The sequence below is a fragment of the Epinephelus fuscoguttatus genome, linkage group LG4 (genome assembly GCF_011397635.1).
Source record: "Epinephelus fuscoguttatus linkage group LG4, E.fuscoguttatus.final_Chr_v1".
Lineage (NCBI taxonomy): Eukaryota > Metazoa > Chordata > Actinopteri > Perciformes > Serranidae > Epinephelus > Epinephelus fuscoguttatus.
Window position 1 is genome coordinate 5,472,130 of NC_064755.1, and position 21,721 is coordinate 5,493,850.

Genomic DNA, 21,721 nt, shown 5'->3' on the forward strand with positions numbered 1-21,721 from the left:
ACATTGCCACACAAAATATCGTGATATAATCAATTTTTTCCCCCATCCCTAGTATCGGTGTATCAATACTGCAGAAAATGAGTGTTGAAAAAGTTTCATATATTCGTATCGATATGTGTCGATGAATCCATATTTTTGACAACATTATCTGTGAGAAATATTGTGATTGAGCCCTTTGGTATTTTTTCAGGCTAGTTTGTGGTGTGTTGAGTTGCACTGACTCTTTCATCACGACATGACTTAGAGAGGGACTGTTTAAACACTGTAAAGCTGAAGGGCACAGAGACCGCCTGTCAGCACATTCACTTATTAGTGCTGGCAGGAAATTGGAGCAGCATGTTGTGTTGCTCATGGGAAAACAAAACAATACTACCAAAGACGGGTCATCATGAGTGGAAATGCTTGTACGTGAGCGAGGCTGACACATCTATCTTACTATGCTACAGTACTTATTCTCCATGAATTCTCATCTCTAGCATACTAGTGTGTCCGGTAAACTGTGGTTGTTTCTGGAGGCAAGTCGACTAACAAAACAACACTGACAAAATATTGTCCAATCAAGCATGGTCAGCAGTCGCCCAGTGGGAACAGAAAATTTTCCTGAAAGCATGCATGGTGAGCTTTTGTTGATATGTTGCATCGAAAAATGGTTCTGGCAAGTGCACAACACTCTCCATTTGCCTCTGCTCTGGGTGAATGCATTACTGAAGGGCCAATAATTACTTGATTGTGGTTATGGATTATGGAGACAAGAAAGTGAGAGAAGTAGAGAACAGGAAGTGAGTGGTGCCTGAGTTCTCTGTGTGTGCCTGTCCAGTCTCTCCTCCTTGTTTCCATTGCAGCTTTAGAGAGTCTCCAGGGAAACGGCCACTGTGAGTGTCTCATTTGACACAGGCTGCACAGAGACAGCAGGAGGATGGAAAGTGGAGCAGGGAGGGAAAGTGACGTTGTTAGCATTTGCTTTCATCACCCTTTGCTCTCCACCCCTCCCCCTTCTTTTTTCTCCCTCTCTTTCTCCCTCTCTCTCCCCTGTGACGTCGCTGCTCTCCACTTTCATCACAGCTCGCTCTCCATCTCTGCCCCTCCTCTCCCTCATCCATCTTTCTCCCTCTCTCTCCCTGTCGCCTGTGCGAGCGAAGCAGCATCAATAATGGCGTCTTGTTTTTTCTCCCATGCTTGTGTGTGCGTGTGAACGGTCGCCATTCTGCCCGCGTATTCATTTGTGTGTGTGTGCGTGTGTGCTGCTGAAAATGGTAGGATTACTACAAGTCGGGGATAATCCGCTGCCCTGACGGCGTTTCCATTCCCGAGCTGAGGGAGGCATGTGACTACCTCTGTATCTCCTTCAACTACAGCACCATCAAGTGCAGAGACCTCAGTGAGTACACACAACTGTACAGGCGGCTTGTTTGGCTGTTGATTCGCTGTCTGAACTGTGTAGAACTGCAGTCTGATGTACATAGGTACTGGTTTTGTTGACATGGTGACGCGGTGAGTGTGAAGCACAGATCGTTCTTGTTATTGTCTTACCGCATTAGAGAAGAAAACAACCAGACTTTACCTGTTTTATTTTTACTACTGATTGTGGCTCTTACTGTTTATTTGATGGATATAGTCAGCTCCTAACCTGTTTGCATTTAGAATAAATGAAAATAAGTTTGCAGCAATATTACGTCCACAACACAGTGTTGTTGATAGACATATACACATTTTCTGCAGCTGTTTTTGTAAAAGTAAGCCTTCAGTCAGAGCTGTAGGCGCAAGCTTTTCCATTATCATCAGACATACACAGTAGATACCTGATTGTTATACACAGGCTGATGTAGCTGTTTGTTTGCATCATTGCTGTTTGCTTAAATTCACATTTGACGCACCTGTGATGTCACACTGTTACATGAAAGTGTCATGTTGTCAGTGACGCATATCTGTGTGTGTTTGTGATGTTTGTGTTGTAATTGTGCATGCTCGTGTCTCTTGTTTGCTTGTTTGTGTCTCTGAGTGTGTGGGAGGAGCAGCCTCAGCGTACAGGCTCTGTGTGTGTGTGTGTGTGTGTGTGTGTGTGTGTGTGTGTGTGTGTGTGTGTGTTTGATTCTAAGTAGGTCATGATTAGCTGTGAGATTTAATGCTTGTTATGCAGGCACAAAACCAACCCAGGCAAGTAGGTCTCACTCCTGTACCAACAGGATGTGGTTTTCAGGGTTTTTCATCTTTAGCTGCTGCTTTTTTAAATGTGGTTTCTGTGGTTCATTAGAGTCTAATTTCAGTCAGTCTCTGTCCTGGATAGAGCCACACTAAGGCCGCAGACAGATACCATGTTTTCTGTTTGTGTATTTTAAGAGTTTGCATTCAGAGGTGTATTGTATTTGCATTTATTTTGTTTAAGCAGCTTCACACAGGAAATATGTAGGTCAGAACTGGTGCAGTACTGTTGAATATTATCAGCTGTCGAGCCAGAAGTTTCCAGAAGTATACAGCCTCGCTCAGAGGAAGATAACAGGCTCAACCCCAAAACATCCCTTGCCCCTACCACTTGACCCTACTCGTCTGTTATGTGCGTTTACGTCTGTGATGAAGATGTCCCGATTCTTTTTGTGATGGGAGTAGGGCAAAGCATTACGCCTACATGGCCCTCAAAATGGAAGTTTTTCAGAGGCACACTCCACACCAAGTGTAATGAGAAATCATCTGCAAGATGGCTACAGGAGCAACAAAAGAAATCCACAAATGTATTTTCTTTATCAATGAAATTTTAAAGATTATGATTATCATAATGGGGGGGGGGGTTAGACTCCAACATAATAAGCTAACTTTACATTGTTTTTGCTGATTTGTTCATGACAGTCCCACATTTTGACATATTTCCACATTGCCCTCCTTTGATGGTACATGACACCTAAAACTTAACTTAAGTCCATCAGTGAAGTTGCTCCTCTGACATCAGTGCAGACGGCTAGGTAGCAGCGAAGGTTGCTACTGTTAGCCATGCTGGAGATAGCAGTGGTCAGAGGCATTATGTTTTAAGGTTGTCTGTCCATCCGTCTGTCTTGTCCTCATGAACATAATATCTAAAAAGAAGCCTTGAGAGAATTTCTTCAAATTTGGCATGAACGTTCACTTGGACTCAACGATGAACTGATTAGATTTTGGTAGTCAAAGGTCAAAGATCACTGTGACATCACAAAACTTGGCCATAACTCAAGAACTCTTTTGCTAATTATGACAAAAACTTTCACACAAATGTCTAATCGGATGAAATAATAAAGTGATGACCATCCAAATGGTCAAAGGTCAGCTTTACTGTGACATCATAATGTTCTGCAAAAATGCTTTCTGACTATTATTCAGCGTCATAATTTGGGAACAGAAGAGGAGACGTGATCGGATACTGAATTGATAACACTGATCTTGTGTTACCATCTCGAAACTGCACGTTACTGTGTTCCCGGGATGAAGATGTGTGTGAAGCATCCATGTTGAGCAAATCGCTTTTCTATCTCCATCAGATAAATGACAAATGCCATTGTGATAATACCATTGCTGTCGTAGTCCTGTCTGTTTATGTAAAAGCCATTGATGATGATACTGATGTCAGGGTTGTCCTATTTAATAGGGGAAGGTTTTAACCACAAGGGACTATCAAAAACAAGGGGTGGGGTAAAAAAGAAATGGGACTGGACCATAACCCACTGGTGACTGTCTCTTACCAAAACTAATTGTGCATATCATTGAGCTCTAACAAGCATGTTCAGTGCTTTTTTATTTCTCATAAAACTTTTTCAGACAGTTTTTAATCATATGACCTGCACAATTTGCCTTCTTCTGCACAATACAGACCCACACATACAAAAAGGTGCTCCATAATGCTGCTAGTGGTCAAAACTCTCTGTTAAAAACACTATAACAGCTCTATTGAATGTGCCATGTGATAATTGTTGTTACATTTCAAAAAGTATTTTATACACACTTAGTTACTCTGTCACAGTAATGTTAAGTTGTGTTTGATTCCTTTTTTTTATTAGGTTTTTGTTTGAGCTCCTGTGATCCTTTGTTTACATTTTAATGTTAAGAAAGGTCCCAGCAAAAATGTACTTGTGAAACAAGGTTACAAGAACAGTAGTGATTTATTTTCTTTAGTGGTATGTAACTGATGTACAATACTCTCAAATTTAAAATAGTACTTGGCTGTCCTAGTTGTTGGAGGACATGATCCAGTACAGTGTCCTACATCCTGTCCTTCTTCCTTCTGTCGGCTTCGCTCATCATGGATATCCTCCTGGTTTCTCTCCAGGCGCCCTGATGCACGAGCTGTCTAACGACGGGGCCCGACGTCAGTTTGAGTGTTACCTGGAGGAGATGGTGCTGCCGCTGATGGTGGCCAGCGCTCAGAGCGGAGAGAGGGAGTGTCACGTAGTGGTGCTGACTGATGACGACGTGGTGGACTGGGACGAGGAGTATCCTCCACAGATGGGAGAGGAGTACTCACAGAGTAAGAACTGCCTCCATCACTGATTCTGAATCTTTTTACACTCCCCAATTAACCCAGCTGCTCAGGTGGCCTGCTTTTTTTAGCAGTGTGTCACTGTCTTGGTAAGAATAATGTGAGTGGGTCAGGACCACTTCCTGTAGCTGCTGCATTCCTCATGTCATAGCTGATGATGTTTTCTGAGGTTGCCAAACTTGAAAGTGGAGTTATGAGCTGTTCGTCACAGCATCCATCCACCCAGGCTGTGACTGAGTAGATTAGAGTACAAAAATATATATTGGTATTACAAATATTACTATTTGCAGATCGCCATAGATATATAATATATATAATAGGAGGAAGACTGATTTCTCCCTAGGCATTAGTTTTAGGTCCGCACAGTTTAATACATGCAGCGTCATACTTGCATTTGTCTAGTTTTCTGTGTTTATCAAGCAGCTGTCAGTTATTCACTCAGTCTACAAGTGAGTTCATTTTAAAAAGAGATGAAAAAAAGCCCTGTGCAAATATCTGGGAAGCCTCTGGTATTCTTCTTTGTTACTTTTGACAACGATGATGACTAAGGCCCAGACCAAGGTGATTTACTTATTATGGTTTTAATGAATCAGGTGAACATAATTCCAGGGCTAAAGTATTTATTCTGAAGTAATCTCTCAAGACAGATTCTGCAATTTACATTGTAGAGGAAAGGAAGGAAGGAGGAAAATAATAATAATAATAAAAATCTTTTTTTTTTTTTTGGCTGGATTTCCAGATTGATTCTGAAGTAACTCCATGCTTTCTAAAATAGAGCTGCAACATTTGATCGATTAATTGATTAACTATGATTGCAGACTAATTTGATTAATCAGTTTGTTTGTTTTTTTTTCTTAAAGGAAAATAAGTCTAAAATCTCTAATTCCAGTTTCTTAAATGTGAATATTTTCTGCTTTCTTTACTCCTCTATGACAATAACCTGAATATATTTGGGTTGTGACCAAAACAAGACATTTGAGGACATCAGCTGGGGCTTTGGGAATCACTGATTGACATTTTTCATTTTTCTGACCTTTTATAGACAAAACAGCTAATCGATTATTTGAGAAAGATTAAACCAGATGAAACAACAATGAAAATAACCATAAGTTGCAACCCTCTTCTAAAGTATCAGGCTGCAGCGGCTGTTCTGCCTGTTAACAACCATGGGTTTCTCTAAATAGTTGTCCACAGATGTCAAGACTCAAAATAGTTCACTTCCACCAACAAGGAGAGGGCTACAAAAAACTTTGAATGTTTCAAATGACCTATTTTCACAGAAATGTTTTCAGAAGTTGGAGGATAACTGTAGAGAAAAATGTCAGGAGAGCCCACACACCACTGCAAAAGAGCAGCAGACATAAGTCCAGTTTTTCACAGGACAATACAAAGTGCTTTCAACAACAAAGACAAAATAAAGGCTCTTACGTATCCAAAAGAATACCTTGAATACCCGACACCTTTTGAAACAATGTGATTTGGACCGACACTCCTAACTGATCTGTTTGGTCACAATTGAAAGAAGTTGATGCATGTTAAGACAAAAACACTCAGCCAACTGTAAATAACAGAGGTGGATCCATTATACTTTAGGTTGTGTAGCAGCTGAGGGCAGAAGGAAATATTGTACAGGTAGAAGGAAGAATGAATTCCACCAAATATTAAGAAATCCTGGAGGCAAATGTTCGTAGGTCAGTCCAGACATGACAAGTTGATGTGCAATTGGGTGTTTCAGCAAGACAGTAATCCAAAGCATACCCTACATTTCAGTTTATTCTATTGAATAAATTTGCAAACCTTTCTAAAATCCTGTTTTCACAACATGTTCTCACTCCCATCACGTGAAATACTGACAGTTGGTCAATGACCACACATTCAAACTATAACTTCTCGGTACCCCTCCGAGTGTCAGTTTAGGACGCTCAGGGATGCCATGTCAATTTCCACTTGTTAATGCATAGTGTCCTTTCAAAATAAACTTCTGTGTTTACAGGAAATGTACAGTTTCTCTTTGTTAAATGCATACAGTCTCTTTTCACAATAAGCTTTACTTCATTTTTAGGTTTATAAAACAAGCAACACGTTCCTCCCTTCAACCCATGCAGACTTTCACACTTTTTATACTTTAATACATCTGTTGCTCAGTTTCAAATAATGACGTGGCTTGGTGCATCTCATACAGACGCTGAAGGGTGCGTTCAGTAACTGATGCTGAGGTCTGCTGACCAAGTGTCAGTGTTTTTCAAGTTGGGAGTGAGAAAGTTTTAAAGAATTGTGTCACGTTTGACTTTGTACCATATAAAGGGTCAGGTTAGCTTCTCTTCACTCAGATATTCTTTATTAAAGGTGTTTTGATCCGAGGTGCCCAAATATTTGCCCGACACTACTTTATCTTCTTCCTCTGTGCCATAGAGCTCCATTATTGTCCAAAAAAGGATTAAAAACACATCAGTGATCCACACTGTTGCACTGGCTGACATGTTCTTTCATTACCATGAACACACACACACACACACACACACACACACACACACTATTTTGTTTGAAATCAGTCCCACATAAACTGTCGTGCTACTGTAAACAGCACTAAATGTGGATCCAGATACTGAAAATCCAGAACAGAACGCACACATTTTCTTTCTGTCTCTGTTTGCTGGAAACCACAGTGGTCAGATCTTTGAGGAAATTACTGACCTTTTTTCCCTTAAAATAAAACAATATATATGTGTTTTTAAAGATGTATATCTTCAGTAGTAACAAATAGGGAGAGGAGTGAGAAGGAATCGAGGGACACTGAAGGCACTGATCTTTTTGTGGGATTTGTTGACAATAACAAAAAAATCTCCTTTAAGGCATGTGCTCGAAGTCATGCATTGGACTCATGTACTGAATGTCCCATTTTTCCTCAACAGTCATCTACAGCACCAAACTGTACCGCTTCTTCAAGTACATCGAGAACAGAGACGTGGCCAAGTCAGTGTTGAAGGACAGAGGACTGAAGAAGATCCGGTTGGGAATAGAAGGTAGTGACTCAGACTGTTTTCGTCTTAACGCCATATTGTCACCAAAGTTTGTGGCCAAAGTACATTTTTGGTGGCCCAATAGTAAGCTTATGTAAAAACAACAGTCTACTGAAAAGGCTTTTTAATGCAACTTAACACAGCCTCCCTTAACTGTGACACATCAGTAAATGAAATAATGATAATGAATGATTATATCTTTGTGAACTCGATAGTTCATCTAACAATCTCTTAGTTCAGTCTTTCATTTCCTTACTTTGTCATTATCATCTGTAGTTGTTAGTGGCGTGAAAACACCATTACAATGTTGAGGAAATACATTTATATTTATTTTGCTAGCGCTATAGAAAAGGAGTCACTAAAAGATACAAGATTGGTTTTAAAATAGTCCAGATTATATGAGTTAACTGCTGTTTCTTATTGTTTGTATATAGTTTATGTAAAGCACTTTGTAATCAATAGCTGTTGCTAAAGCTACATACACTTCAGTCAGGACCACTTTAGTCAAAGACGACTCTATTTCCATTTGCAGTATTATATTTGACAGTATGGCTCTGTTCTGGGGCCTCTCTACCTTTCTAGGCCTAAACAGAAAGACTAAGTTGAAGAGAGCACACCTCCCTGCCCTTCCACGTGCCTACGTGGAAACCTCAATCAGTTGATTGGGCTGTTTGAGCTCAGCGGATGTAGCTGGGATGTGAACTGAGCTTGATATCGTGTTGGGCTTGAACAAACACTATGCCCAATTTTTTGTCATCACAGTACAAATACCTCAGCTATGTACTTCAGTGCAGAATGCAGTTAATGTATCAGATTACTTAGTTTCATCTCTGACAGAAGTTTTTTAAAATGGAAAAACTGATGGACCATGTCTGTGACTTCAAACTCAAAGTGCTCTAAACCTTACCTCCATACTGCAGTCAGCTGAAGTGCTGTTATTTACTATAAACATTTTGTGTTGTCACATTAAATGCCTCATGTCCCTCTAATACAGAAACTTTCAGTCCTGCTGTGTTTAGCTTCATTAGCTGTTAGCTCTTTTAGCTTGGTTAGCTCAGTTAGCTGTTAGCTCAGTTGGCTAAACACACCACAGAGCTCTGCTGCCCACTGGCTGTTAACAGCTAACTAGCTCTCCTCCCATAGATGAAAGCAGGAAGACAAGCTCTACTATTGTCACTCGATTCAGTTTATCATTTGCTAAGCGATAGTTACATACATACAGAAACCCCTTCTGTCACGGGGGACACCAGGGAAGGTCTTTGTTCATCCAAAACTCATTTTTGTCATGTATCGTCAGTCTGGACTCAAAAGCCCTGGCTAGCAGGCAACGAGTACTGTCTGCTGAATGTTGAATTATAAGACACAGATAAATCTGGATGTTTGTGAAACTGTAATGTTAAATTGGTGAGGACTTGCAGTATGAGGATTTTTTGAATTCAATAATCTTATGGAGACACGCAGTCTCATTCTCAAGAGAGACGTGATAAAACTTTGTGGCCAAAGGGGGCCACCTACAGGCGATATTTGGTGACCACAATTGGCTGCATTTTGTGGCCACAGGCCATGGCTAATGTTGAACCTTGTAATATATGCAGTGGTTACAGGGGTCTGTCAGAGTTTTATCTCTAACTTCTGCAGATAACAATTGCATATATTTTGTAGCCTGGTACAAAAATGTAAAGTTCGGAGATTTGATTAATTTGTTAGGGCAGTCATGATTTTGCAAACGAGACATACCATTACCAGAATATAGCTCAGAGCAAAATATCACATTTACACAATAGTCACACTTTCGTTCTTTAATTTCTTAAGCTTTTTTTCTCCACAGTAGCCCAACTGTGAGAACACAACACCATTGGGCCCCAGGGAACCTTTCTGAGTTGAAAAAACAAACCTAGAAGGAAGAATATTTTTAGGTCATGGAAGCAGTTTCACTTGTTAAAGAAAAATACCGGACTTTCCCCCAGGACCACAGTGGGAAACGTTACCAAGCCTTTAAACATGATTTGGCATCAAAACATGTCCTCACACTGAGGATGATGTCAGCACCTTGTAAAAGTCTCACTGTCCTGGCCTGAGGCAAGAGTTTCCACAACACCACCAATAAAATGTTCTTTAAAAGTGTGTTTTCATAACAAGAGATGTCAAATCCAAACAGCAGCTCAATGCTAAGGGTGACTACAGGAAGAGTTCGCTGTTTCACAGGTGGTTATGTGCTGCACTGTTTCATGGAGAGGACCAGTTACTTTCTGGAGTCTTTGAAATAGTCGGACACATAATTTAAAACAAGAATTTTTATAAAGCTTTTACACTTGGAGTTTTGCATGGATTAAACAAAGAGTTGTAACATATCAGTTAGCTAAAGAGGAGCTCCCGAGCTGGATTTTGGACAGAGCCAGGCTAGCTGTTTGTTTTTGTTTCCGGTCTTTATGCTAAGCTAACTAGCTGCTGGCTTCTGCTTCATATTTACTGTGCAGACATGAGAGTGGTATCATACACCATAGCCCAGTGGTTCTCAGACGTTTTCCCTGGCATAACCACAATCTTTTATCTATTATTAACAAGAACAGGGGAAGTAACTAATAAAAAAAAAAGGATCCATGATCAGTTTTAGTGAAGTTTACTCTCCCTACATATATCATATTCATTCAACTTTGTTTCACTCCATATTTTTCTCCTGGTCATCCACAATCTACCTGCAGTGGCACTATGCCACCCCAGGGGGGCCTGTCTGAAAGTTTGCCTGACGTACACCTCATGGCAATGCAGACCTCCAGCCTATTTTTGTAAAATAACAATCAGTTCTCTCAGTGGAAATGGAGCTTTTATTGACTTTGATTTCACAGATAATAAAACAAGAAATTGTTAAGACAATAAAGCCCCCACAAAATAGCATTTGAAGTCTTGTGTGGGATTTATCCTGGCTTCATATTAGAAAAGGAACAGTGCGCTAGCTGTTCGGCTAATTTATGCAATGTAAAATGTCATAAGCTAATGCTAATAACAATAGATGTTGTATATGTGGGGAAATGTGTCTAGTCTGAGACAGTTGTTTCGTCAGGTAACCTTATGAGTTAAAATTGAGCAGAATTTTTGTAACATTGCTTTTGGTAAAAATTGCTGTTGTTCCTGGCTTCATATGAGTAGAGAACAGGTCCGCTAGCCACTAGGCTAATTTAAGCAATGTAAAATGTCACAGGCTAATGCTAATAAGCACGTTATATTTTTTGGGAAAACTGGTCCAACAAAGGTGACGTGTTTGTCTGTGAACCTTGTGAGTTATTTTGTACTTATGTTAAATATTGTCATTACAAAGCCATGTTTGATGTGTGTTTCAGAATCAGAGATACTTTATTGATCCTCGGGGGGAAATTGTTGAAGGTGTGGTAGTTGAATCAATCATACTGGAATTTCTCAATTATCTTATAGTATAGTGTAGTGTAGTATAGTATCTTATCTTATCTTAAACATAAATGTACTTTACAGAAACTCAACACAGTGGCATAGAAACCCCATTGCCCACTAGTGGTTTGGAGGTATAACTGCAGAGCAACTCAGACACACCACCAAACAGGTATATATGCTCACAATAGGGGTGACCTCTAGCTCACCTGGTCGAGTGTGCACCCCATAAAGGCTGAGTCCCTTGCAGCGACCTGGCTTCGATTCTGAACTGTGGCCCTTTGCTGCATGTCATCACCCCCTTCTCTCCCACGTTCACTGTCAGTCTTCAGCTGTCCTCTCAGTAAGGGCAAGAAAACACCCAAAAATAATCTTAAAAAAAAAGCAAATGCTCACAGTGGTTGTAGGCCACTTGTATAGAGCCTGCGTACAACGATAAATCAGCCTTAACTGGACAAGAAAGCCAAATGTCAAACTATTCCTTTAACTCTAACAAGAAAGCTGTAGTTGTTTCCTTAAATGTTCTGATTCATTATTCTCATTTTTTTCCAGGCTACCCCACCTATAAAGAGAAGGTGAAGCGGCGTCCTGGAGGTCGTCCAGAGGTTATCTACAACTACGTGCAGCGTCCCTTCATCCGCATGTCCTGGGAGAAAGAGGAAGGGAAGAGTCGCCACGTGGACTTCCAATGCGTCAAATCTAAGTCGACCACCAACCTGGCCGCAGCAGCCGCAGACATTCCCCAGGACCAGCTGGTGGTCATGCATCCTCCGGGGCCGCAGGTGGACGAGCTGGACACTCTGCCGCAGCCACCGGGCGTCAGCGACCCCCATCAGCTCGTGCTCGGACAGGGTCCCGAGAACAACGCGGGCCCTCAGCTTGCGCAAGGCTACGAGGGGCCGAACCAGCAGGCTCAGGATGCTCCGCACAGCCTGGCCCACAGCAACCAGCAGCACGGCAGCAGCTACACTCAGGCCACTTACCACTACGAGCCCGACCCAGACACACCGTCACCCTCTGCATGAGACTGGCTGCACACTTAATCCCTCCCTCCATTGCTGGGTACACACTGACAGCAACAAGTGCTTATATTCACATCGCCACACTGAGACAAAGTCAGAGCTAGGAGATGTTAAACTATTAAATCAAAACAACTTTCACATTGTTCTGTGAGCATTGATCGTAAAACGTGCAGTCCCCTCCTATACATGATGTAGGAAACTAGAAACAGTGACACTGATAAAGAAGCTAAGAAGCACAGACACCTGATTGGCATCAACAGCCAATAAGCACACAGAGTTCCACCTTTCTCACATGAATTCAAAGCACCTCCAGCTACTTGTTGCTTTCAGAGTGAAGGCAGACTTTGTTCCCCCGCTGCCCCACCGTCCCTCTCACCTCCTCCTCCTCCTAAGTGGCAAAACACCACTTTGCCTTCTGTTGCACCTCTGCTGCAGCCTTTCTCAGTCAACACAGCATCCGAATGAGCAAGAACCATCCGGCAGCCAAGGATGGACGAAGCACATCAGCAGGCCTCCTTACCCACCTCCGTTCACTCTGAGTTTATTTATCTGACCAAAGGAGAGTTTAGTTGCATTCTGTGAAAAGACAGTACTGTATTTCATTATGAAGCATGTGTGTGCGCGTGCATGTGTGTGTGTTGTGCTGCTGGGATACTGTACCTCACTGGGAAAGGTGGTTTTCAGTGCCTCTTTATAGTCAGTCTTTATTTGGAGGCTTGTTATTAAGTTGGATTTAAAGATCCACTTTTTCCAGCGTATGTGAAGGCCTTGATGAAAGGGGTTTTTGTTTTACACTCATACAGCAGTTTATAAGGAAATGCTTCACTCCCTTTGTTGATTTGATTCCTAGTTTATAATGAGTCCATGTTTTCACTTTGTTTTACTCCTGTTTGTGTCCTGGCTGACCTGCTCTGAAAACTCTGCACAGGCTCATCACTACTGCTGTGAGCACACAGGATGTCAAGACAGATGTTCAACACAATGTTTTTCTAATAAATGGTATTCACAACACTCCTCTTGGATGATTCACTTCCTTATGTCTATGTTAAAAGGGAACAAAAGCTGTGGTGTCTATGGAGCACCTAAAGTTATTATCTTCAATTCAATCAATTTTATTTATAAAGCCCAATATCACAAACAGAGGGCTTTACAGCATACAACATCCCTCTGTCCTTTGGACCCTCGCAGCAGATAAGGAAAAACTTCAGTGGGGGAGAAAAATGGTAGAAACCTCAGGAAGAGCAACTGAGGAGGGATCCCTCTTCCAGGACGGCCAGACGTGCAATAGATGCTGTACAGATCAACTTAATAAATTAACAGTAATCCGTATACTAAATGAGACACAGAGAGAGACAGAGATGCAGGGCAGACAATAATTACATTAGCTAGAATAACATTTTATTATAATAGTAACAGTAGTATATTTGTATATATATATGTATATATTCATATGTGACAGTATATGTATGTAACAGTGAGGGTCCAGAGGACAGATGGTGCCGGCCTGCACACAGTGCAGAAGCTGATCTGGTCAGAGTGGAATGACTCAGCTTTGAATCACATCATGGATATTCTGCATCCCGCTGGTGCAGCATCACCCACATCACTGCTCCATCATCACATCATGACAGAGGACATTACCAGGAGTGTTAGGAGCTCCTCTGTACAATACTGTAACTAGATGTAGGAATACACACACAGGCAGCAGAGATTCCTGTGCTTTCACCTTCAACCTCAAGTTCATGTACAATTCATTTTCAGTGTTCTCCAATTAAATTTGAGCAGAATATATTTGTGCAGTAACATAAAGTTAATGCCATAAAACTCAGTGGCTGTTTAAGTAGGTCATACCAAGATGCAGAACCAAATTTTTAAACTAGGACAAAAGGTTGATTTTGCAACATGTGAAAGAAACCTCCAACAGCTGGAGAAAACCCCATGTTCAAGTTCTACTTCTTTGTTTGTGGGTTTTTTTCCCCTCACAATTAAATTTTTTTACAGGCCTGAGCTTGATATTATATGTGCAACAATATAAGATTGAGGCAGTTGTTGGCAATGAGAATCGTCGGCCTCAGGCGCCCCCTCCGACAATTCTCATCAAATGCATATTAAAGAAAACCATGCAAAAAGACATAAAATAGCGTGAGCTGAAACAGAGGGCTAAAATATATACGCGAATACAATATTTTTTTAAAAGTAACAGAAACCTGTGTAGACACTTTTGCAAATTAATGATCTAAATGTAAATTACGGTAATATATTCACTCACTGGCCACTTTATTAGGTACTGCTGTTGCTTGTTAACTCACATAGCTAATTAGTCAATTGCGTTGCAGCAGCTCAGTGCATTAGGTACGCAGACATGATCAAGATGACCAGCTGAAGTTCAAACCTGAATAATTCCTTCATCAAGATCTCCCTTCATTTTTTTGAGCAGTGTACATATTTTTTGAGCATCAGCGGTGCATACACACACACGGCAGCGCAGAGTGTCATTCACTGACCTCCACTCAGCTGCTTGGTTAATAAAGAGGCTTGTGAAAGCAGCCTTCCTCTCTGTGTGCAGACCTGCCTGCAGCTGGATGGCAACATCACATATAAATACCACTGGGCTGCTCTGATTGGCTCAGAGAACAGATCAGGTGTAACCACAGTCATTAATGAACACACGGAGAAGACCTTCGCTCACTGAAGGAAATATTATGTGCAGCAGCTTTGGCTACGACAGGAAAAGAAGTAAAATCATGGAGGGGAAAAGACAGTTGCATGATGTAATGACAGAGTGATTCCATCATGACAGAAACAAATAATTTTATTTTAAAAATATTTCACTGCTGATACATACAATACACTCAACATACTCATATATATTTGCATAAAGTATACTCTTAACATGATAATATTTAAAGATTTGATACATTATTGTCAGGTGGGGAGGGGTATATCAACAAGGGAAACACTTTATTGTAGTGTGTGTAGCGTAAAAACATTGAAACAGAAAACCACTAGAACAGATACAGAGGGGACCTCGCCAGTTGCTGCCTGATTGGAAGAGGACAGGAGGGGGGCGGAGCCTGAGCTCAGCAGCTATTTCAATGTCAACAGTCCTGTTTCAAACCAACTGTGAGCACCAGTGGAGGGGTTTACACAGACGGCCACACAGGAACTGCTGCAGCTCTTTGACTTGCACCATTTTGCATCCCCAATCAGATAGAGTCTCATTTTAAAAGGCTGGCAGATGTTCAGCCGCAAATGGTTGTTATCAAACCAGAGATTCAAATCTCTCTGCCCATATGGAAAGAAATTATGTTTGCCCGGCTTTTGTTATTATTCTTAACATAGTGGAAATACCTTCATTACAGTATTGAGCACAGGTGGGGCCAAGTCAATATTCTGCAGGTTAGTAATGTGTTCACACTGGGTGGCAATAAAACAATTCACGTGAGTGAATTACATGTACAGTCAATGTAAAGACACGATTAAATGTGAATTCCTGCTGGGTGACGCAACGCAAATGATGCGAAATATGCAAATTCAGCAGCACGAATGAAGCGAGTAGCTTGTGTCATATGCTTATTTGCGAGTTGAAATATCTGAACTTCAGCGTCCAATTTGCACCGCAGTAGCCAATCAGCATTGAGATCCTCTGTGGATGAATGACACTGAGGATGTATCGGCAGAAGTTCAGTCATCGATTCAGCGATTTCACGCACAAATGGAGCAAGTCAACCAAAAATATTCTGCCATTCAAACTCGCATGAGTAATGCAACGTGAAAATGCACATCATGTTTGGTGTGAACACAACGTAAGTCTAAAGTCTTTGCACTCAAGTCCCCAGTCAAGTCCTAAGTCAGGACAGGCAAATCCCGAGTCAAGACAGGCAGGTCTATGGTCAAGTCCAAAGTCATAGGCTGCATCCGAACGTCCACCCTCTGGACTTGTGGACTGAGCCCTTACTGACTTCACTCATATGTACTGTGACGAGTTCATCACATAAAGTCTGCGAGAGCAGAGAGTGCAAGCCGCTGATAGACTGCCCTTGAGACTGTTCATGGAAATGTTCGAGCGACGATTACAATCTTTGTAACTGCTGTCAGATTCTTACTGCTCATCGGTCCCTGCAGATAACAAGACATGAATCTCATGTATAGGGTTGTTTTGTGACTGAACAAAATAAATTTCAGTACAAAATATAGAGTGCAGACATTCAGATACAGAGATGGTTGTGAATAAGGACCAGACTATGACTAAACAGACTGAGTAGGACTATTAGTTAGATCAGAAGATCTTCTTTTGTTGTTTTTCTGACTTTACACTTTACATTTGTAGTTTGTTTGAAGTTCTTGTATCTCATCTGTAATTTCTGACCTGCATGTTTTGCATACTTTTTTTTGTAGTCCACTGGATAGTTTTTGTATGCAAACAAACTTATCTTTGGAATTACTTTTTCCAACTGGCGCTCAGTATCATAACGTTAGTTCTTCAAGGTTCTCTCCTGCAGCCTGATTGGATGCTGTCCAGTTTGTTCCAACAACTCGGATCTGGAGAATTAAGTGTTGACTTGCTGCGACTAACATTAATGTTAATGGATTCAGGAAATGAAGGGACATGAGTTGAATTGTGACACACTTTTAAATAACATACATTTTAATCTTTGGGCTTGGCAAAAGGTATCAAGTTTTTTCAAGTCAAAAGGCTAAAGTCCCAGTAAAGTCATTGTTGTTAAAGTCCAGGTCGAGCTGCGAGTCTTTTTTGATTTTGTAAAGTCAAGTCAAATTTGTGACTTGAGTTCCCACTGTTGCCGCTGAGTGTTGTTACACGATGTCCTGTGTTCATCAAAGATGGTTGGTTATTTGGCTTTCAGAAAAACTAATGCTCAGCTCTGTGACTTGAACGTAACACATGAGAACCTAACACAAGATGCACAAACTGGGGATAAACTTATCCATACAATGCAGTGCGTATATTCAAAATGCATTGCAAAATGCATACAAATATGTAAAAGCTGGACACTTTACTATATTAATTAAATCTATTAACAATCTGTTTAAAGTGCACTTTCAGTATATTCCAGGACATCTTATGTTTGTTTCCAAATGCATGCACGATTGTTTTCAAGAGCATTTCAGAAATACATATAAAAATAAAGATATATATGTATATATATATATATATATATATATATATATATATATATATATATATATTATATATTTTTATATATATTTCCACAAACCTGTATCAACATTTTAAATATATTCAGTAAAATGCACTAATTTGGGAGAGTTCTTGGAACACCGACATTAGTTGAAATCAGTTTTACAGAATGGTACACTGTATCGAGGGAAAATTAATTTTCTTTCCATACAGGCAGGCAGTCGGACTTTGGAGTCCTCTCTCAGTATGTCCACCTCTTCTTAAACTCTGACAACAATGTTCTGTGAGCAGCAGAGAGCTGGCGAGGTGAAGAGGTTGTGTTGAGGCTATTCATTATCGTGGAGGAAAAACAGACACTGAAATGAAGAATTCCATCTGGACACTCCCGGCCATTCCTGCTGACTGTTACCTGTCGCAGGATGTGGTTAGCTTTATCCCTGTTACAAAGTCCTACTCTGTGGGATTTACTGTCGCCTCTGTCTCTAGGACATTTATCTGTTTCTATACTCGCTCCCTGTCTACATTATAGCCCTCTCTGCTCACAAAGTAGTTTGCATTGACAGTTCCATGTAGCCACAGTACATCTGTGTGTTATTAAGTGCTAAACAGACCAAATTTAAGAGTAACTGCAGGATTTTTTTTTTTTTTTTTTTAAAAATCCATACACTGTAAATCTGTCCGCAGAATTTTACTCCGAGGTATTTTTTCTTCCAACCCCTTTAAAAAAAAAATCAGAGGGGGCTGTTCGTTTTCAGTTTATGACTAAACTGAAGCCCAGGTACTGACGGATGTGTCAGGTCCATTTTTAAATATTACGATCACTAAGGCAAAGAAATTATTTCTGTGGGCCTGCGCTGAATCAGTCTGGACTCAGACTGACAGTCTTTCTGCATCACAAGTGCTTCATATGGGTATTGGTGTAGAGGGAATGAGTAGGTGGAGACCCTGTGACCCAGACCATCAGGTTTTTCCATTAGCAGGCTGATGCTAATGAGCCTGCTAACGTGTGAGGAGCAGACCTCAGTAAAATGGCAGTGAAGAACGTCTCCTCATCGAGGAGCACTTGAATTGTCTTGGTTTGCGGTTGAATTGCTCTTTTGAGAGAGACGTTGAGCGTGCCGTTACAGCCATGAACACACACCTGCACACTCAGCTGCTGCTTCAACCAAATTCTACTCACCTCATTTCTCTGTTAAAGGTGCAGTCAGCGATTCTTATCCAGTACACTTTGTCAAATTCTGTGAATATCTCCTTGCGGTCCACTAGCTGTCTGTTCTGTGTGCACGCTGGAAAAAAAAAAAAAAATCCAATGTTCAAATAAAGCCCTGGCTCTGGCCATGGAACACTATGCTGGCTACCCTCTGTCACATCCTCACCCACACACAGAGCAATACCGTGATAGTAACGAAACCTAGATAACAGCGGAGATATTAGTGCAGCTTCTTAGGGAGCACTGACAGGAGGGGTGTGTTTGTGTAAGTGTTGAGTTCAAACATTACAATCTTTCCCCAGAATCACTGACTCCACCTTTAAAGTCTTTGCTGTAAAAGTAGTCAGAGCTTCACTTCAGCTGTTAACTCTTCTCCTGCTGACTGCTTACTGTTAAAGGTCCAGTGTGTAGGATTAAGTGCCATCTAGTGGTGAGGCTACAAACTACAACCAAGTGAAACTTCATTCATTTGCCAAGTGTGTCAGAGAGATCAAAGGCCGATCAAAAAACGCAAATGGCCCTGTCTAGAGCCAGTGATTGGTTTGTCTGTTCTGGGCTACTGTAGAACATGGTGGTGTAACAAGGCTGACTCTGTAGACAAGGATCCGCTCCATATTTGGATATAAACAGCTCATTATAAGGTAGCAAAAACACAATAATTGCCAATCTGCCAATATATCCCTCTAAATCTTACACACTGGATCATTAACACAGCTGCAATGTGCAGTAAAACACATTCTAGAGAACAATGAGAGGTCTTCACAGGTCCAAATGCTTTCTGATGACTGAACTGGGTGCAATTATGTTCAGTGTAACTGTGTTGTGCACTGAGCCGTTGTACTGTGTAAAAAGATTTACATACACACATCTGCATGTGACACATACAAACTGATAATCTCCTGCTGATAATCACTGTCAATATATGTATATATTTTTTTAGGCAGCCAGAGTGTGAGCTGTGCAGTCCATAAATCAATCATTAGTATGTTCTGATCCTTTGTAAACCCTGGACAGAACAGGCTGTGTCCCAATCCCATACTACATGTTAACCACACACAGTATATACTGTGCATTCATTTTACTGCTTTTGTTTTTTAGTATGCAAGAAGTCAAGTACACAATTATTAAGATGTTGAAGTTAATTTTACCGCAACTTCAGATATGTTCTTTTATTTTCTGAAGTGTTGCTGGAGCTGCTTTACCATCCACCATTACTGGGGATGAGTAAGTACACCACTGTCTATATCTGTATCTGTTTAACTGACTAAATTATCTGTGACTATCTGTACTCAGAATGGGCGGAGTTTAGACTGTAAGTAGGTGGAGGTTGATCTGGACACAGGTGGCAGGTGACACAAGGTTGATATGGGTTGATCAGATCTTGCTGTATTTATTATTAATTAGAACAATATTGAGAGAACAATCTCAGAATTGAGCTTCAACCCAAACAACTGCTTTGAATTTTTCTTGGCTGTGAACAGCTCCTCCAGTTCTTTGTGCACTGAATTATGGGAGGTTAGTGTGCATCAACAGCACACTCTGAAATCAAGAGGTTTAATATGCTGACTGTTTTAAATGTACATTATCTGACATATTGTCCAATGTGAACACAACACATAGTGAGAAGCCTCTTATAGTTAGTGTGTAGTATGGGACTGGGACACAGCTCGACCCCCCAAGATCAGTGCTGAGCTGTGAGTTGGTTTCAATGTACTGACTGCAGCTGGAACTGCAAGTCAGGTGATGTGATGCACACTGGCCGCAACAGTAAATTCTCTTCCTGCCAGTAATGTGTGCAGGAAAGTCAGTTGACTGAGTCAGATCAGGACTCTGACTCACAGCTCTGTGGGTCGAGAGACATGGAAGTTTAAGTCCATATAACATGTTATATATATAACCATCATTTTGCGGCTGCCAGTGTCTCTACTTGGGCGTGTCTGTGTCGAATCACATTTTAGATCAGGTCTAATGACCCTGGAATATTCAAACAAGGTCTGAATGTCATCACAGTGTGTAAAATTAACTTATGCACATCATGTTAGGTGCTGTGCTGGTTCACTTCCGATGGGGCTCGTAATTTTGGACATCTGAAGACCTCTACTAAGCAAGTTCTATGAATCACTGGCTGCAGCAGCAAGCGCTTTAGGAGTATTATTTTTGGACAGCTGTATAATGAATCATCACAACTTACTTCTGACAGAAATACTGCAGGTAGTTTAAGGTGGAGCACTTTGTGTTTAAAACATTACTTTTAAACTCAGGAAAAATCCACCGTACTCTTGTGGGAAAATAGAATTGAATGAGGATGAGCTTCAGAGTAGCTTGTAGAAAAATTTGCTTATGTTGGTGTTAGTTAAGGAAACAGCAGCTAGGTGGCTTTATTTTTTGTTTTTGTTTTGTTTTTTTTACAAAGGATTTTGTCGTTATTTAAATGAACTGAAATACAGCTGCTTGTGGAATCATGTGGCTTGGGAATAAGGAACCTCTAAGAATATTCCAAGCAAATCTCCAGAGGATGACTGCTGTGTGTTCATCTCCTGTGTTGGAGATCAGCTGGCTAAAACAGCCAGCGTCCGCATCCTACAAGGAGAATTTACAGTTAGAGATGTTGAAAGGGCTGCGGCGGGAGGCAGAAATCAACACTCCCCACCCAACATCAAACTTCAACCACCGTCTGTGAATGTCTCAGGAGTCCTGTGTTGGTTGGGCGTTGGCTGCTGACCTGGTGAGGACAGGTCCCAGAGCCACTGTTAGACAGAGTTCAGTCCTTCAGTAGACGTGTTAGCACCGCAGTCCTGTAACTGGAGATCCTATTTACTCTGCTGTTGTTAGAGTAATGGTGTCTCACCGTGGCAATGTCTGGGAACGCCTTGTCTGCAGGCAACTGACAATGCAAAAAGAATCATCCTAACAGCAGGATCTTTATAGAAGAATCCCAGCATCTCTCGTCCACCTACAGGGAATGATGAATGAAGAAGTCGGAGTGAAATCTGAAAAGCAGTAAGAGCCATCCAGACTGAAAAAAAAAATCTTCTCATGTGTAGTACTTTTAGGAGAAATCTTCAGTATCTACAGCCTGTTCTATTAAACTATTACTTGCTGAGATGGATACTTTTTGCAGTGTAGTTGTGTACAGACGGCAGGAAACATGACAGCCAGAATCCAACCTGACTCAACTCTCTCCATCAGTGGCTCTGGTGCTAACAGGGAGTCTCCCCCTTTCCCTTCCAGCTTCCTCACAAAGGCCAGGGCAGGTCGCTGAAGTCGACGGGTCCACCCAGGCCAGCATCTGCCTCAAGCAGGGACATGATGACCGCCATGGCCGCCTCGTCGTTGCTGGGGCTGCTGGAGCCGGGCTCGTCCATGATATCTATACTCAGGTGGGAGTTGTCACCTGGACAGAGGATGAGT

At 41.3% G+C, this 21,721-nt stretch overlaps 2 protein-coding genes across 4 annotated transcripts in view; one reads left to right on the forward strand and one right to left on the reverse strand.

The window, feature by feature from the left end:
- The window catches only part of LOC125887539 (BTB/POZ domain-containing protein 10-like), a 33,782-nt gene extending 20,837 nt beyond the window's left edge, over positions 1-12,945 (forward strand). For both annotated transcript variants that reach the window (XM_049574457.1, XM_049574456.1), the window contains exons 5-8: positions 1,258-1,378; positions 4,289-4,486; positions 7,411-7,521; positions 11,473-12,945. In XM_049574457.1, coding sequence (XP_049430414.1) covers positions 1,258-1,378; positions 4,289-4,486; positions 7,411-7,521; positions 11,473-11,945 — 903 coding nt within the window. In that variant the 3' untranslated portion in view covers positions 11,946-12,945. The remainder of the gene's footprint in view (positions 1-1,257; positions 1,379-4,288; positions 4,487-7,410; positions 7,522-11,472) is intronic.
- A 1,716-nt stretch (positions 12,946-14,661) lies between these two features.
- Positions 14,662-21,721, reverse strand: part of arntl1a (aryl hydrocarbon receptor nuclear translocator-like 1a) — a 50,338-nt gene continuing 43,278 nt past the window's right edge. For both annotated transcript variants that reach the window (XM_049574434.1, XM_049574435.1), the window contains exon 20: positions 14,662-21,704. In XM_049574434.1, coding sequence (XP_049430391.1) covers positions 21,547-21,704 — 158 coding nt within the window. In that variant the 3' untranslated portion in view covers positions 14,662-21,546. The remainder of the gene's footprint in view (positions 21,705-21,721) is intronic.